Below are 19,529 nucleotides of genomic sequence, written 5' to 3' on the forward strand. Positions count from 1 at the left end.
AGGACAGATGCACTTATCTTTTAACAAGTACATTAAATGTAGAAATATGTCAGCCTCCTCAGACTTTTATAATACTTTCCTGTTGCTATGGGAAAGTACAGTACTTCACCTTTCTAAAAGCCAATAAGAGAAATAGAACATTTACTGTACATATATATTAAACCAGAGAAAGACAGGTTCATCACAAGATAAGAGCTCCATGGTAGTGGCATATATATGATCGTCTTTAATAAAATATTTTTTCTCCGGTTTAGTTCCTAACCATACCTTGAACTATAAGGAGCCAGCCACACCAGTTTTGAAATAAAGGAGTTGCGCAGGATAGTTTCAGGATTTTAAAATGATAGTTGCCTTTGAGGTTTGGATGATGAATATTCCTGTTGATTACTAGAATATTAGGTTTTGAAACTAAAATACATGGATCATTTGTTTTCTTAATCATTACAGCAGAAAATGCCTGTAACTTTGTGTAGGAACTCATCTGAAGTCATCTAACAGCTCTACAGGCCATAAAAATGTAGCTTTTTAGATGTATGGACAAGCATAAGTAGATATAGTCCTAATTTGCCTAACAGAAAATGACAATGTGGAGCTGTGAAAACTGCTACTCTGTCCCATCATTTCTACCAGCTTGAGCTGAGGCCTCCCAGTAGGTCCTGTTTGCAGAAGTAAAATGGTTGGTAAAGGTGTCATCTGATCCAGTGTGTAATTGCAAAGGTATTAGTGAAAGAAGAAAATCTGCAGGTCAGACCCTGCTTTTACTATGTTCTTTCCAAATGTGCAAAGACTGAAGAGGAGGGTTGTGCAGGAAAGCAAACAAACAACAACAAAAAACCCACACCATTTTATTACAAGCTGGGAAAGGATGTTTTACTTGTAAGGTTAGTAAGAGAAAGGAAGTTCAAAGAGGTATTCAGATAATATTGGGAATTTAAGATGAGACATGCCTCAGGCTTGAACTTTTTTATAAATGTTTGCATTCCCATTCAGGGATTCCAATGACTGGAGAAGCAACAATCATTTAATTTTAGAACCAATATATAGCAAGCTTTTTGTGGGGTAAGTTTTCCTTTACCGATTCTCTGTTGGGTATGTTAACCCAGTCTGAGCCTTATGATAACACAGCTGCATTACAGGTAATAAAGCAATTGGGTCCAACTGACCATAAGTAGCTACATTATACTGCAGTTCTACAGTATGGACATACATTTATGCTTACAAACTTGGCAGTGGCAGTTGCTGCTACTGCAACATCAAGTGAACATAAAAAGAAAAGCAGGTCTGTGGGCTGAGGACATAGTCATACAATTTAGAGATAATTTAGTTTACCAAGCAAGCCAGTGGGCTTTGCAGTAAAACAAACCAGAATTTGATTACCTACTATTACTAAATGTGATTTAACCTTGTTTAGGAAAGAGATAGTCTCTCTCTAGTGCTTTGCTAACGCTTTATAAATTAAAATCCTGCAGTTACTCCCATGGCCATTCTGTTTAATTTACAATCCACTTGCATACTAGCTATTTAAGGCATAATTGTATAACATGTTATGTCAATTAATTTTATAGAAAAAATGAAAGCACCTGTAGCTGTTATGTCATGGGAGGGAGCTGGTAATGGTTGTCTTATGGGATTCTTTTTGGCTCTTGTTTTCAGATCAGTAATGGCAGCAGTCCTTTGATTTAGATCAAAGTAAGAACAAAAGCTTCTAGGAGCAAGTGAGAGTTGGAAGGTGAAAACAAAGAAAGGAAAAAAAAAAAAAAAAGTAGTAAAATCCCATTCCGTAGCCTAGAACCAGACTACTAAAATGAGGAAATCAACTTTAGATGTCTACAGCCACAATATTGTTTCAGTGTAATTTACTTCTAAGGATGAGACCAAACATTCAAAAGCTTGGATGTCATATTTTCTCCCTTGATTACAAACCAATGAAATCTTATCTTGCCTGTACAGGTGTTGATTTTTTTTTTTTCCCTCAGCCTATATCCACTTACAGTCATTAAAGATCTAGGACACTTAGTATAAATATTAAAGATGATATATGAAGTCTGACAAATTTCATCTTGAGTAATTACACTCTGCATAGCTCTTCTACCTAGAGAAAGTTTTTCTGCAATTTTGGTAATGTAAGTATTCTGCTGGTGCGATATTGTGCTCTTCAGTAGCTGCAGCACTGGTGTGATGAACAAAGTGATTTCATATTTTAGTCTCATTTTTCTAAGCATTTTATGAAAATTAGACAGTATTGTGTGTTTATCTGTAGCAGCCTATGCAGGAGGTTTTACATTCAAGAAAAGTGAATTATTTTACCCAATAAAAATTATTTCAATCGTTCTGAAATGGATCTGTGTAAATTAATTACTCTTGGTGGTTCCCCAAATGCTTTCTACTTGCCACAGCTTTCTTCTTTAGATCTGAGATATAAACTTTTCTGTGTAGAAAACTGAAGATCTGTGAGCAGATTTCTTACTGGCTAGATAGTAGGAGAATTAAATTCATAGTCAGCCAGATAGCTTGCCTAATAAGCTCAGATCTGGCATCAACAAGAAATTGAAGATTACAAGTTCAGCTGACCTGCACGTAGGTGCCCTTTCTGTGTTTATTTGACAGTTTCTTTCTCTTCTAGCTGACTGACATTTCCCTCTGGAAATAAGAGTACAGAAAGAAGGACAGCTAATTAATACCTCCAAATTTTATTTCTATTTCTAGCTCAGCAGCAGTTTCCCTTTTCAGCCACTTTTAGGGAAAATCTCAAATAGTTTCTGATGAACTATTATTGCTAGCCAATTAAAGCTTTTTTTTTTTTTTTTTTTTCCCCTGTACATTAGTTATAGCACTGGGCAGATGTAATCATTTAGGAAAACAGTGTAATTCAAGTCAATTAGCAAATAACGATATATCCTCACCTTGCAAAGTGTGTTCCATTTTGGTCAGATCCATTCTACATTAGACAATAGCAGATAAAGAATGTCTGCATAGAAGAGAAATGGAAATCAAAGTATAAAAAGAGCCTTTATCTTTGAGAAAAGGCTGAGAAGACTGATGTTTCCAAGAAGATGTTAAAACCAAAATATAGTGGAAAGATAAATTACTTCAACGTATTTGGGATCAGATAGGCATTCTTATTTCTCTACTGTCATGTACAAAACTCAGAAGAAATTGAAAAGAGGAAGAGTTTATAAATGACAGTGAAAACTTATTGTAAGAACTAAAACAAAAGCTGTCATTAATAAATCTGAAATTTAAAACCATTAAAAGAAAAACATATACTTCCCATTTTTACTGTGCTAATTAGACTGACAGATTGTAGTTAAAAGATAAGATTTTACTGGAATTAAACTATGTTACCAATGTAAGAGAAATATGATAATGCCAAATAATTTTGAAGACCTTTGAAATCATATAAAATTATAGAGAAATTTTATACCTTAATACATAAATCTCAGAATTATTATTTATCTATTTTTAGAATTTCAGAACAGTTTGTTCCTTGTTTGTTCTATTCATAGCATCCTGCATGTTATCCTGAAGCATTATGATGTGTTAAATTGGGTGAATTATTGTTTGTTTCGAAATGGCAGATCTTATCCTCTTTTAGTCAACTTTAAAATTATTATAATTCAGTTCTAAGCTTTATAAATAATATCTTGGAGCATTTGTTTCTGCTTCCAAGAAGCAGGGGAAAATTGCAGGTACTCTATGAGTACACAGCAATCAGATCTAAAATTTACTTGTATATAATACACTATGTTATTTCAGGCATCTATTTTATGTTCACTGCGTTCCATATGTGAATCATTCTATTTAAAATGATCAGCGTAGCCAATAATTAATTGGGATTGTTTGTGGAAAAATTATGTAAGGACTCCAAAATGTGTTTCTTCTACTAGATCCTGCTAATTTTGGCATATCTGCACTCAGATATGTTCAGAACTCCCTGAGGATTTGTGCTTCCAGAGAGAAGATACCTTCTACAGTGCTTCAGCACAGGTTTCTCTTCTATGCTTTCTTAGAAGAGAAAAACTTATGCTTGCACAGATAATCATCAAGGGTTCAGAAGGGGAGGCAGTAAGTCCATGGACATGATCTTCTTCAACATATCCTTTGAAGAACACCATGCTTTGACATACCTGCTGCAGCCTCACAGTGCAAGATATACACCCCTTATTTTGTGGGGTGGCAGATCAGCCTAACATTGTAGTTTTGTGTGTTTTGTTGTTAATTTGGGAATGCTCTGTATTGGAGTTTAGCTACTGACATACTAATGCTTTCCCATAATTAGTGGTTCGGTAAACCCACAGGGCAGTAGTGCCTGAATTTCAGGCAAAAGTTAAAGGTTCTGCTTCAAATATTTGTGGAGAAGAATATGCAGCCAGCAGAAGATGCAGTGTTTAGATGTGATAGCTTTCTAACAATATTGACATATACATATATATATATATGTATATTTATATATTTCTTACAACTTATTGAAGAATAACAAGAACGTTTATGCAAATTTATATATATTGCTAAGAGAGTACCACGATGCATTGCAATGCCCAAAACGAAAGAGGAAATCAAGACAAGACAATAAATCAGTGCAATGCTTGGGTATTATAAGCCATCCACTGCTGTTTCATTGCTTCATGTAAAGGATGGTGTTTTCTTTTGTAACTTGGATATGGCAATGATGAAAAATTCCTTTCCTTTGAACAGCTTTTAAAATTTGCTTGTAGTGTCAATATAGGCATTGACACTACATTTCCTTTAATACACTATGCAACAGAAATAAGGGCCTGTCACAGAAATATTTATTTTTAAATAATACTCAAAATATGAAGTGAGGGAGAAATTACACTTCACTATGAATTTAGGAAGTAATCAGAATACAATGAGGTGTCTTATATGAATTTTATGATATCCTTGTTCAAGATTGATTTAATTTTCAAATGCCTAGAGGTATGGATTTTTTTTTTTGATTGAATGACTTCCAGAAGAACTGAACTCTGTAAATTGCACTGTTGTTTGAATCTGTTGCATAGTGTATTAAAGGAAATATTTCATTCATCACTTCTTGTTCCTTTCTATGTAATTTATTAGCCTTACTGCTTTACATGGAGTTTTTACGTGGTTCTTCTGACTTAGAGAACTATCATGGGAAAACAATGATTTTTTTTAAAAAAGGAGCAGAACTTTACAGGAAAATATATTGAATAACTATTTTACAATATAAGAAATGTACAGGTTGAGGATAGTGAATTTTGTTTGATTTATTTTTATTGTGCTTTCCTCCTACATCATTAGCTCTACAGCTTAATAGGGAAAGGAATTGACATTCAGCTTGAGAGCACATACAAATATTATAGAACTCATGATATTTTAGTATTAAATATCCAGAAGATTGAAATTAGAGAATATTGTTGCTTATATACTACATAGATATAACCTAAAACTAACTGGAGCCCATGTGATTTCCCAATGAGTAAAAATATACATCTCCTGGAGCCCTGTCTATAGGGAATATTCTGTGATTTGTTATTGTAATTAAATATAGATAGCCTTCAAAGAAAAACAAACAAAACCAAGATGGTAGTCCCTATGAAGTTATGTTTTTCTTTCTCTTCATGGCAGTCTGTAAACAACAGATTGTTAATGTTCCAATTTGTTATTATCCATATTTAAAATAGTAATAGCTTCCTGATCAAAAGTAAATGTTTCTAAACTTTTCAAAAAGTTAGTAAAAACTGTTTCTAATGGAAAGAGTTAAGTGACCTAAGGTTAATGGTCACTACCAGTCCTCATTTAAGAGACTGTTTTTAGTGTTAGATTATATGTGTTTCTTGATTATATATATATATATTTTTTTTTTTTTCTGAGAGTTGCTTTTACATTACTGCCTTGTATACACGTGGACAGGATTTAGTTAAATTATTAGGATGGGCACAAGATTAGTGTTTAGGGTTAACCTTACACTTTGTATGCATGTGCAGATCCTATTTTTCACACTGTGTACCCTCTTGGAAATCACATTAATAAACACAGGGCAATTAATTTTATACAGACTGTCCCCTAAATCATCTGGGATCATCAGCTTCTTTTGTTTTTCCCCTGATGCACAGCCTAGGCAAGATCTTCCCAGTAGCTGTTGAAAATGCCTAATTGCCATTTATAAGATCAGGATTTGGGGCTTGACACTTCTAGGTTAATGTTCTGAGACAGAAAAGCACTGTTTTGTTTCTCAGTCAATAAATAATACATTCTCCCTGGCTGCAGAATAGATGTTTGGACACTGCATGTCTCCTTGACAGCACTATATTTTGCTAGCTGGAGGTGCCAGTCGTGCTGATGTGCATTTCTTTAATTTTCAGTCTCATTTAGACTAAAGATTTTAATTAGATACTGGTGATGCTTAAGAAGAGGAAGGAACAGTGCTTCCCTACATTATTTCTTGTAATGCAGAGGGCAGGGGTTTTCTGATGTGCAGTATTCAGCATGTGTGGAAACAGATGTCTGTCTTTAGCAAACTGTCATGTGTCACACTTAACAAAAATTGTACTAAAATAAGCTGGGGAAGGACTGTGAAGCTCAGGGAGAATCGCAAAGCCTGGGTCTGGAAGCACCGGAGTGCAGAGTGCTGACAGCAGCGTGCTCCCTCGTGCAAGTTTGCAGGGAGCATTTCTTCTTGGCACCGACACAGCAAAGTCTTCACTCCTGACACAGATGTTCCTCCAGCAGCTCTGAAGTAAGGCTGCTTGCCGGATACCATGCCATGCCCGGGGGGTAGTGGTCCACCTCAGCCTTACAAGTTGACTCACTACTGATTATCCAGTGCTTAGAGAAGCATGAGATGCGGGGCTTTATCTAATAATTCTGTCTCAGCTAGGGTGGCTGGTGAATTGCCACAGCCCAGTGCAACGTCGATTTGCACCACTGCAACTTTCTTCAAAGCAAACTATTGGTAAAATCCTCTCGTTTCCCTCTGATCACGAGCTGGTGTGACGACTGGAATGATTTGCCTGTTGGAAGAATGTTGACTCTAGAGTGGGAGTCGGAGGGACTGCAAACAGTGGGTATTGTTGTGATTATATTTGCATCTCTGAAGCTGCTTCATTTGCTGGGACTGATTGATTTTTCTGAAGGTAAAGTGGTCACTTGCAGTTTGTGCTGTTTGTAGGTGTGGTATCTGATCTGCTAAAATAGACTTAGAAAGCATCAGGTATAAAAGCTGGGAAATGAAAATGCTTGGGAAGTGAAAATAGCATTCAGACTAAAAATCTCGGTTTGTTCCTGCCGGTTACTTTGTTATTGTAAAACAAAAGTATATGCTAGCATCAGGTTGGAATTTTACAAGAAATTAGCAAGGATGAAAACAGTGTACATAACATTTATCTGTCAGTTGCCTTTGAAAGCTGTTCAGTGATAGAAACTTGGTACATTTAGTGGATCTTATCTCAGTTCACATTTATAACACTTTGCTTTTCTGATTTATGACGCAGTTAGAGTTTTGTTCTGTCTCGGTATCTGTCTTTTACAAATCAGTTTCATAGATAAATGCAAAACATTATTACTATAGGATAAGTAATATAGGTGCAAGTTTAGGAACAAATCTGCTTTACACCTTTCAGAAAAATTCATAGATGCCAACATTAAATATGGGTATTTTAAATATATAACAACTGTATGTTTTAAAACTCATTTGCTTGCTCCGATTCCTGTCTGCTCTCTACTATATGGGTCGTATCATTTAGTCTATGCTCAAAGAAGACATCACATTAATTTTAATAGGATTTTTATCTCTATACAAAGTGTTTGTTTAATATATACTTTATAGAAATATGCTATTTCAGTTCAGTTATTAATGAGATCTTTGGCTGTCAACTTTTCAACTAAATTTCTTAGTGTGGACTGGTGTAGTAAACAGAAGCTATTCACTCACAAAAACCTTTTCTCAAAAACTACTTTTTTTTTTTTTTCTGTGTGTTTGTACATGTGAGACCAAACCTCTTTTACTGTGTAACTGTTTCAGTGAGAAACACATAGCCAAGAAGAACACTCCAGTTTTCTGAAACATTAACTTTTCGTCATAGAATAGGATCTTTGATGGATATAGATTCACATCATCACCTCATAAAATCATTCAGTGTGCTGATAAAATGTGAAATCTTTAACATAGCACTTCTGTAGTTACTGAACTATTGAAATAAATCATCCTTAAAGCCATATGTGAAGAAAATATATACCATTTCCTATTTTTCTGTATAATACATTTGTTATGGAATTGTAAAATTGCTATTTAAATTCTAAACAAATATGTAATTTTTTCTCATAACAACCCTTTCTTTTTGTTTCTTTATGCTCCGGGTGTGTAGAATTTTTAGCATTTAAAAATTCCTCTTGCTAGATATGTGCTAACTTTATTTTTATTACACATAGTAACATCATTTATAGAAAAATAATTATATGTATATACACTTTTTTTAGCAGATGTGCACAGTTACATCTCTTTCTTAACTTTTCACAGAATGATGGGAAAGCGCTTCATGTAATTTCAACTATATCAGCTTTCCAAAAAAAAAAAAAGGTAAAAATTGTACCAATTTTAATATAAATAGTAAATTCAAGGCAGTATAACATCAGAAATCTAACTTTTTGTGTTAATATACTTATTAGTGCCATCCATGATAATACAATAATTTCACTCAAAAGTACCCAGTGACATAAAACCAGTCTCTAAATGTAAAAAGCCTAAATATTATAAAGTAGAGTGTATATATATAACATCTCCAGTGTGAATGGCTCCAATGACTTAGGGGATTTCTAGTTCCCTTAAGGCTGATGTAGCCTATTTAACTCATCCATATTGTTGCACTGCCATTACCATTAAACAAGAATTCTGCCGCAAATGATTAAGGAATATTTATAAGGTATTCAGAACTTATGGGTGTTTGTCCTCACACTGAATGCAAGGCCGGGTTTGTTGATATGCAAGGAGGACCATGACATTCAGGTCAATGTTGATCCTGAAACCAAAATGGTCAATAAGCCCACCCCATCTACCCCACAGAGGCAGGGTGTGAAGCACATGCTGAAATATTTTTTTCTGTAGTTAGGCTTTCTGAAGCATTAACATGTTTGTCTTAATATCCCCAATATATTGACTTATTTTGAAAATGTCACTGATGGATAGGGCATGCTTGTCCCAGTGTTTGCCAATAAAGGGCACAGAAGACAGCTAAATAACAAATCCTTAGTTGCTATCACGTTAAAACTCCACTGATTTTTGTTGAAGATGTTGTGATGCACTGCATCAGTTTCTACCAGCAGAGTGAGTTGTCTAAGCCCAAACCAAGAGTAAACAGCAGAACTAGGACCAGAAGTGATCCACAAAAGCATTATGGTTTAAGTAATTGGAGTATTTCCATACTAACCGTTCACTTTTCCTGTCTGTCCACACCAGTGTAGAGGTATCTTTAGCTTCACTGCTTGCTAATCTGTTTGCAGTGTGAAAATGCAGCAGCTTGTATATTGTTTATTTTTATTACCATTTACAGCATGATACAAACTACCCTATATCTTGTATGCAAGCACTTTATAAATTATTTTTTTAAAAGAACAAAGATAAAAAAAAAATATTGCACTCACCGGAAACAAATAAACAAATAAACAAACAAGACCACCTCTTCTTTGACACTACGGAGGTATTTTACCCAATATGCTTTTTCCCCATAGATCTCTCCCACAAAAGTGTACTTTCAGCTGTAGCTCACTGTGCTGTCTATGGTGGACAACCACCCTCCCTTGCTTTACACGGTGAAGGGGTTATGGTGAAGAAGAACTTGACTGTCCACACTTCTCCATGGGAAAGTTAGAAGAATCCAGGCAATTTGTTTATTTTTTGTTTTGTTTTGTTTTGTTTTCTTTTGTTTTTGTTTTCAATGTTGAGTACTTGACAGCACAGGGAACCTGACTTGATCCTGTATCCTAGTCTAGGAACTATGCTGTGCTACTTCATAGTTCCTCCACTTTCCAGACAGCAGGAAAGAAAGACCAGAAGGGGACAAAAACTGGCTTTACCGGAGCTAGCAAAGACAGAATTGAATCAATACCACTTTTAATGTGAGAGAGTGAAAATCTCCTTTTCCTCTCCTTCCATTATTTTGTAAGTGGTTTGACACTGATCAATATTTTTCCTCCTGCTTACTTGCCAGAAACTTTTGCTGCTGGGCAGCTTCCCTCAAAGCTTTTGTTTTGTTACACAGCTGGAAGGGGAGTGGAGGAGGGAGTTCAGAACTGGAGCAAAGGATCAGAGCACCAGACATAAAGGGAATTCATCCACTAGAAACAGGGAGGGGAGAGACTGGCAAAATGAAGGATTCACTTTACTTTTGTGTGCACAGAATATCTGTCATGTGGTAGCTGTATGGGATACTATATAAATATGCGTAAACAACATTACATTTCAGGGGACTGCATAAACCAAAGTCTTCAGTAGGACAAACTTAGTACTTCCTCCTTCATCATGCATGGATTATGTTGTATAACACCTCAAGTAGAAATGTTTTTCTTTTGTGAGTGTAATCAACCAGTGATGCAATCTGTTCCACACCCTGCTATTCTCACTCATTAAACTCTGTTTTCTGAGCTTGCTATTATTTTTCAAATGCTTTTTAAGATCTATATTTCATATTTGATGTATGAATAGCCAATTAACTCAAAATCTTTTGAGTAGTAGGACCCACTAGTCATGCCCTATAGGTCTTTCAACTGAATGGACCATCAAGACTACTTGATCATTTTTTCTTACTGTGATGCAAAATAAACAGTAGTTTACTTACAGTTATCAATAAACATATGTCTGTAAAGTCAGCTTTGAGAGTGAACACAGTATTGCTGTTGTGGTAGGAATTTGGAAATTAGGAGAGGGGGGGTTGTATTCTTTAAATAAGAGTATTTGTCTGTCTTTGGACAGTAAAGTAACAATTTTTCTTTCAAATCATCCAAAAGTTGGATGGACGGAAGTCCAGAAGTCATATTAGTGCATTTGAATTGATTTGTTCTGTCACACTAACATGCTGAAATGTGTCCTTTTTTTTTCTTTTTTTCTTTTTTTTTTTTTTTTTTTCTAGCTATTCTGGACTCAAACACCTAAAAGCACATAGAGGATAAGCTTAGGTCTGTCTGCAGCCATCTGTGTTAACATGTTGTAAGTTACCCTTACAGCTTAGCAAAACCAGTAAGGTTTAAAATATTGCCTCAAGTGCAGTATGACTCTCCCCCTTAGTAAATGAATGATACGGGGAAAGATATACTGCTGACAAATTCTCCGTTGCTTTGTACTCTTCTAAGAAAAAAGGCCCCAAAAAGCATGGGAGTTTTGAGGACAGATGCTTTGTTTAGATGTGACTGATAAGAATTATCCAAATTTTAATGTCCTTATACCTATGAACTGGTGGCTGTGCTAAAAGTTTGACTTCTGTCAGACTCTCCTATCATGCTCCCTTCCATAAAACATCTCTATCAGATAAATGGAATGCAATATAGCATCACTCCACAATAAACAGAAAGGCATGGAATATACTACACAGAAATACATCCTCTAGCCTTTCCTCAGCAGCTCTGTGTAACACCTGATTAGGATCTGTTATCAGTTAGCTGTTCAGTTTACACATGATGAAATGTCCATTTCTTGCATGTACTTTTTTCTTCTCCAGAGACACTTGTGGGACTGAGGGAATTATTTAATTCTGAGTAAGTCAGTATGATCTGCCTCAGAAAATTCTGGATGCTGCTATCCAAAAAAATGGATGCTGCTATGCTATTGTCAATTCATTGCATCAAGGCACGTAATAGTGTTAAGTTTCCTGTGATCATCAGTGATCAGTGATGCTGTCACACCAGAAACAAGAACTAATAATTCCTTCAGCATCAAATATATTAGCACTTGTGCACTCATACTTTTTATTTATTTATATTTTTTTTTTATTGCATTTGGGACACGCCATCTTAAATAAGACCATGATCTTCTTATGTAACAAGAGAACAATCTTAACGTAATTGTATCAAAACTGAGGATTTTGTTTTGTTTTGCCTTTACTTTAGTGGCTTTCCTACCTAGACCCAATGATAAGATGCACAAGTTATATACAAATGTAAAGTAATGTACTCAATAAATGAAGACTTTGACTTGTCAAAAACAAGGAAATCATGCATCAGCCTAAATGTTTGCTTTTAACAAACTATGAATTAAATGGGACAAAGTGCATAAAAATTTTGAGAAGGGCCTTATTTTCTTATGGACATCTTTTCGTCAACAACTTCCCATGGACTTCCCATGGTGAGGTTTGTGTGAGGATAGGAATGACAGTATCAGCTTCTCCAGGGAATTTAACACCCAGACAGTCTGAATCAGTGAGGTCATTCTACATCCATAGCACTCTGAATTCAAAGTTTGGGTACTGGCTGTATGAAAAGTGGAAAGACATATTTAAGGAACGCCTGAAATAAGAAATACCTGGTATAAACCAGGAGGATTTCAATAGGGATAACTTAGGTAGCCTTCACATGAGAGTTTCCAGAAGGATCAGATATGAATTTTCTGGACTGTTCAGATAAAACATTTCTTTTGCATTCACACACTGGGCTAGAACTACTCTCTGGTTCAGGATCACACTTTTGCATCCTATCTTGGGAAAAGTACCTTTTGGCCACACTGCTGTGGGAGAGCCTTTCCCCTCGATTGAGGGATGCTCCTTTTGAACGTTTAGTTCCTAGTCTTGATTATTCTTCAGGAAAAGTTTCTTAGCGATATTCATTTTAGTCTGAAGAATTGAGTATTTGCAAGCAATTAGGGCAGTTTGTCCATGTATTCATCTTTGCAAAGATATGGTTACTTTTGAGCCTCTTCTGAACTTCTTTCAAGAATGCTGGCTGAGTATTCATCTTAAGTAGATCATACAAAGACATCTGTTTGTTTGTTTGTTTTTGTTTGTTTCTTTCTTTCTTTTATCACCTTCTCTGCCGTACTAGATCAGACACCCGTTTTCTCAGGATCATTTTACTGTCATTGTTCATGTAGATTCTGAATACCTGTATTGAGTATAATACCTATATTGAGAAGTGACTGGAGTGAAATGTATTTGAATGAGCACCCAGAGGAAAAAAAAAAAAAAAAAAAAGGACTGGGTTTTATTAGGTTGTACTGTACGCATGAACTGTAACCTACCTTTAATCTCACTGTTACAGGTTGCTAAAATAGATTCTTTATCAACAAATTATATCAAAAATGAAGAAAAGACCACACCGAAAACATCCAGTATTCAAACATAAGAGCCCCAAGAACCACCGCTGGCTGAAATAACATGGAATTTGAAAGGGAAGGATGTAGTTTCTTTCAGAATATAGAGAAAAACATACAAAATAGAGGCAAGTAACATGTATTTGATACATGTAGCAAAGTCTGCATCTAACAGCACGAATACCAGAATCTTCCTAAAGAATGATCTGCATACACATTTTCCCTCTGTATGCTGCCATTGCTTCAGGTTCAACCTGCTTTTAAAACGTAGCTCCACATAAACTAATTCATTTTAAGATGACAGAGATTTGCTATGACAAAGTATGCTTCTGAAACATAACTGCACTCAGTCAGCTGAGTTAAGGTGAGGAGAGAAAAGCATTGCTAGTCGTGAATGTACTTCAGGGCTGAGAGTCTGGAAGGCTTTACTGGTAGAAAATGATACTTGCAAGCATAACTAAAGCATTACCTAAAGTGGCATTATAGAACAAGATTAAAAATATGCAGTAATGGAATGAGTGAATGAAAATAAATAAATAAGCACAAAAATCCTTAATTGTGCACTGATTGGTCACCTTTAGTCTCAGTCTCTTGTAATCTTAAATTATCTGTTCCCATGTTTGATGCAGTTTTCAATGAGATTTTTTTTTTTTTTACCTTTGATATCAATGAGAACATGGGAGATACTAGATTTTTTAGGGATTTATGTCTCTGGATTATGTGTAGACCTATATGAAACATCAAAATTTACAGAGCAGTTGAATCTGTTCCATGTAATGAGAAAATGATAATATAATTTAAAGCACTTATACTATAATTTTATCGTCCATTATGCATTTTAGCTCATAATAAAAATTCTCATGAAATTATCTTTGAGAAAAATTGTAAAAGCAGCCATAAAGCTGAACTTGCAGTGTCATCTGGCCACTTAATGTTGTATAACTGCTTCATGCTACTGTAGCAGCATAAAGAAGCATATATATCAGGCTCTTCAAGTTATAGAAATGTAATATGCCTTTCTAAAGGCTGCAGTCTCTGTACTTTCAGAACTACCATAACAGTCGATTGAGTACATGGTTGTATGCATCTGTGTACATTGGTTGAAGAGAAAGAAATAATCTAAAATTAAGACTTTGTGTACCAAATTTTGGCACTAAGTAACTTTTAATGGCTATGGTATCCCAAGAGAACAACAGTATAGTGAAAGGTCTGGCAAGTTCTTAGGTGGTATTGGTAGAAGTTGGTCACTTTTTATTTAAAAAAAAAAAAAGTCATTATTGATCAATTTATTATTTGTCTGTAAAATATATTAGTGATGAATAGTCTATAAATATTAAAGTAGCAGGCTGCTGGGTAGATTTAATATTTTATATTTGCTTTTAAATGGATGGATGGGTACCATACTTGCATTTGTCTGATTTTCAAATGTTTATTTAGATGAATTGATCTTGAATATTTCTGATACGTATCTGCCCATGTTTTAGGTATATTTTATTTTCAGCCTTCCACTAATCACTTAAGAAAGAATGAGTGATGTCATATAAAACAAACAATTGTTCAGACTACAGGGCTTTTGGAAGTTAGGAGGTATATTGATCCCAGTTCACTGAAATGAGTTAAGCCAAGATGAAATGCAGCAGTTCAGTGCCTTTCATGATGCTCCCAAAGGTAGTTTGTTCCCTGCAGATAAAACTGCTGGGTTTGGAGTGGGAAAGTGGATTTAGAGGAGAGAAGGGATGGTTGAGAATTACAAGAAAAGTAAGGTCTAGTTTGCTCAGTGATCTATCACCAAGCAAATAAGTAGCAAGGCAAGGAGGGACTCAGAAAAAAAATGGGGGGAAAAAAAAAAAAAGGAAAGTAAATAATAATATTACATTAAAGCATGTACACCTATGTAAGAAGAGGAAATGTAACATTCCAAGCTTAAAAAAAAGAGAATTGTATTCCCCGGTGATCTAACGTGGACACCACACTAAGTCGTGACCCTTCAGACATCACAGCATCAGAAGTGCTTGTTCATCCTGGCTATATCATCCTGACTATAATGTTCAACCTATGTACTAGCAGTTTGATTTCTTGATTTTTTTTCTTCTTTTCTTTTTTCTTTTTTTTTTCTCTAACTGCAAATTCTTTAATTTCCTTTGTTTGCTGATAAAAGATGGAGTTCTAGATTCTGCATATCATCATGAAATTTGAGCTCAGGTGAACTGGGTAGGTTTGCATTTGTATTGCAAGGCTGTGTTTTTGAAAAAGTAATCTGAATCTCTACCTCAGATGGCAATAGAAGAATAGTCCACTTGATGTGAAATATCATTCTTGCTCCTGATAGTATCTTTCAACAAGTGGTAGGTCAGGGGTACTGCTTACACTGAAATAGTTACTGTTGTGTTTTTGACAAAACAGAGTAGGAGTGATTATTATCCTTAGATAACCCACATTCGGATTCTCCCTGTATTGCTTCTATATTTTGAGTTGTTTATAAGGTGCTTCATTATTTTTCTGTCAGATGGGTATCAATCATTAACAACTTTAGTTGCATAATTGTAAGAATCAGCATTAAATATTTAGAAAACTGGGTTGGCATTTGGGAACCCTCATAATGATTCCCTTCCTTTTCACTAGAAAATAGTGAAAATTATACTAGTAATTCACTGACTGTAGTGAGGGTAAAGAGATTAGAATTTGTTTCAGAGGCTAGAGTAGTGAGGTCAGCCAAATGAGTATTGAGAGACACACATCAATAGAAGTATTGTTAATCACACTGTCAAAACCAGGAGCTCAAGTTTGAAACTTGATTGTTGTAAGTGATGGTTATGGGTAGGTTCAACCTGTTGAGACTTTTTAAACCAAAAAGGCACTCTGAATCCAATAAGAAATGCATTGGCATTGACCAGTAGCCAAGACTTCATTCTTTATTATGAATTATAATTATTTTCTTGTTGAGAAAGCAGGTAGTCTCATCTCAGATTCTAAAAAAAACGTGGTTCCAATATAAATTACAATAAGATTTTTACTGTAACATAGTAAGCATCTTCTGTTTTACTTCTATATACTTTCTTCAGCTATAAATGTTTTGTATTGCCTATTTTTAAGCATTTACAAACCATTATCTTTCTTCTTTATTACAAGTAATATATATTTGTTCTCGTGATTATATATAGAGTAATACACTAATTTATGAGATATATAGCATATGTAAGTCGTGCTATAGCACATATAGCACGTATGTTATTAAATATATGGCAAATAATTTTCGATAATTTTCATTTTATGGTGTAATAAATGCAAGTAGGCAGATTAGCAGTGTCTCACAGACTGAAAAAAAAAATAAAAATTGTCAATTTGTATTTCCTTTGAAGTATCTCAAAATACAGGCCCTATTTCTTCATGTCTTACCCATATGATATTCTTTCAATAAAATATATTTGTAAGATACACGCACTTTTAATTTCAGCAAAAGATAATACTCTGATATTAAAAGGTGGAGAATTTCTTTGGGATTCTAATATAAATATAAGAAATATAATTCATTTTAATTTAAACTTTTAACATAAATTATAAATAATAACTTGGAGTATTTTTTATAGTTTGACATTTCAGATAGATTCTTTCTTGTCTTATTTCAATAATGACACACTGCAAATACATATTTCTTTGCTATATTTCAGTAATGAATAATATGATTTACATTGCTGAAAACAAGCAAACAAACAAAAACCTGTTTCCAGTTATTTCTTCCTCCTCTGAGAAATTTTTATTCTCATTACTGCAGTCACTAAATGGAAGCTAATCAATTAATTTCCAGTAATTGTTTAGGGATTGGATTCAGTTCCTGATCCTCAGATATATCAGAAAACATTAATGCTTTTTTTTTGCTCGCTTGCTTGCTTTTCTCAGATGATCAAATATAATGCATTGAACTATGTAAAATTCCAGCTGATTTCTTCAGAGTTTTTACATGTCCACCACTTTATTCTCTTAGCAGAGTATTATGTGCAATATGGCACATTCCAAATATAGCAATCAACATAAAAGTATAGGCTGCTTTTTATTATAAGTAGAGAACCTCAAAGTACTACCAATAAATGGATGCTTCACCATCTACCCATATATTACCATGAATTTGTGCTTCTGGCTTTTTTCCAAATGGAGATGAAATTGCTGAAAATAGTGTTATTAAAAGCTTTTATTCAGATCTCTTTACCTGTGCAAGGTTAAACAAATATCTCATGGATGAACACTTGAATAAAAGCACCTGAAAAGTCATAATTAAGTAAATTCCTTAATATTAAATCTTTTTCTTTTATGAATTTTACTGAATTATGCAATTGTGCATCATTTGTATAACCGGAGTTATAGTCACTATAACTATAGTCACATGCGTTCTATCAGTTACTTTTAAAAAAGAAGAGAGTGTCTGCCCAAAGGCTTTACTGTTCAAGGACCATTTCTGTTTGTGTAGCTTTGGAAGCAGCCAGGCTGTTGAGTCAGGGAGCAGCAATCTCATTTCTAGTTCTCTGCTGCTGAGGAATAAGTAGTGACAGGTCAATATTTATGGCAGCTCACATTTTCTTCACTCTGTATAGCATCCTAATCAGCAGCATCTGATGGGAGGGGGGACTCAATGCCATGCTCACATGAATAGAGAGCAGGGCAGAGCTGGTCCTTGAAGGCATCCTTACCTGAGTATAAGTGGCAAATAACCTAATATTTGCATGCAAAGATAACATACAAAGGCAGGTGAAAATTTTCTGCCTGCTACATGGGTCACAGCCAGTCCAAGAGGCATTGTAATAGAGGCACATTTTGGGTGCAGTGTTGAACTAGAAGTATTGTGATTTCAGATTTCAGACAAAACATTTCTGAAAATTAGGCCATGTTGCTAGGTATTGATCTATGCTACCTAGTTCAGATGCCTACATTTGAAAATGGGGTTTAAGCATTGATGGTTCTTTGCATGATATTTATCCTCAGCAGAAAGTCTTTATTTTTTAATGCTTTTAGACCTTTTAAGCAGTGGTATATATGATTGGTCTCTTCAGTGAAATGAATCCAGGCAGGTCTAAAGCATGCCCTGGTACTTAATTTCTCCAGGTTTTGGTGGATTGATGTAGCGGACTCAGATGGCCAGAAAGCTGCCTGGAAACTACATCAAACTGTATAACACCAAGAAAACAGTTTATAGAAAACGTATTTGAATACTCATGTTTGTTTTTATTTCAAAAAACACAAGACTTACCCTGCAGGTAGTGAGAAGTATTTTTTAACACCAAGTAATTCACAATGTATTATTACTGTACTACACAGTTGCATACTTCTGAACAACAACAACAAAAAAGTACCTAGTAATAGTTTTATTTCTTTATTCCTATTATCACTGAAGTCATAAATTAGAGCATTCCTTCTGCTTTAAAATTTATTTCAGAATGCCTAAGAGAGTCTAGTACTAAAAATGAATGAAAAATAAGAATTGTATTTACCTGGTTATTCTAAATAATATCATTTACAGTTTCTATTGCTTTTTTTTTTTTTTTTCCAGCTGTGGTCTTGTTGTGAAATATTTCTCTCAGTTGCAACCTTAGTTCAAAAAAAATTATTTAGAGGATTACTGTAAGACTTTCTGGATCATTATGAAAAGGAAGAAGGAAGAAAATACGTTAATGAGTTAGAATTAGTTTTTTTATTATTATTTTCCTTTTAAATGTTATGGAGACAAACTCAAAATGCTAACCCTTCACAGAATTAAAACTCAGGAATTCAGAATGTGACTTGGCAAAATATAGTCAGATTTCACCTGATTTAGTGTTTTCTGATTATCTTATTTAATATTTGTTTTTAATATTTGATAAATATTTCACCTGTAACTCTTTCCATTCCCCAAACCTGAATAAATAGCAGAGAGAAAAAAAAAAAAAAAGCATGCGTTTGAAATGTCTAGATTCCTGTCCTAAACATATTCCTTTAATGTACATTTATCCTCTACTATCATCAGTACTTAATTGAGAGCAGTTTAAGACCTCAGAATAAGTCAAGAGTTGAATTTCCGTACTGCATTCAGTTCATATCTTTCTACATAGACCTTAATTGCACTTTTATTTTTCTTGCAGTTGTATATGCATTTGACTCCTCTCTTTTTTTTTTCCAAGTAATAAACTTCCCATTTCTGAAACATTCTTTTATGATGACAACAGAGAGCAACCTGGGTAATTTATATGTATAGCAGTTTCATGACAATTAAAATGGGTTCCTGCTTTGA

At 34.5% G+C, this 19,529-nt stretch overlaps 1 protein-coding gene across 12 annotated transcripts in view; it reads left to right on the top strand.

Annotated features, from left to right (window-relative positions):
- KCNIP4 (potassium voltage-gated channel interacting protein 4) overlaps positions 1-19,529 on the top strand; it is a 436,947-nt gene that overhangs the window by 321,495 nt on the left and 95,923 nt on the right. Inside the window, exon 1 of one of the 12 annotated variants that reach the window (XM_080590888.1) lies at positions 6,747-7,118. The exons of 9 other annotated variants lie outside the window; for them this stretch is intronic. In XM_080590888.1, the coding sequence (XP_080447014.1) occupies positions 7,007-7,118 (112 nt within the window). In that variant the 5' untranslated portion in view covers positions 6,747-7,006. Of the gene's footprint in view, positions 1-6,746; positions 7,119-19,529 lie in introns of those variants that run through there. 2 more of the 12 variants (XM_080590893.1, XM_080590886.1) reach the window with 2 other exon arrangements.

The sequence above is a fragment of the Anser brachyrhynchus genome, assembly GCF_964034855.1.
Source record: "Anser brachyrhynchus genome assembly, chromosome: 4".
Classification (NCBI taxonomy): domain Eukaryota; kingdom Metazoa; phylum Chordata; class Aves; order Anseriformes; family Anatidae; genus Anser; species Anser brachyrhynchus.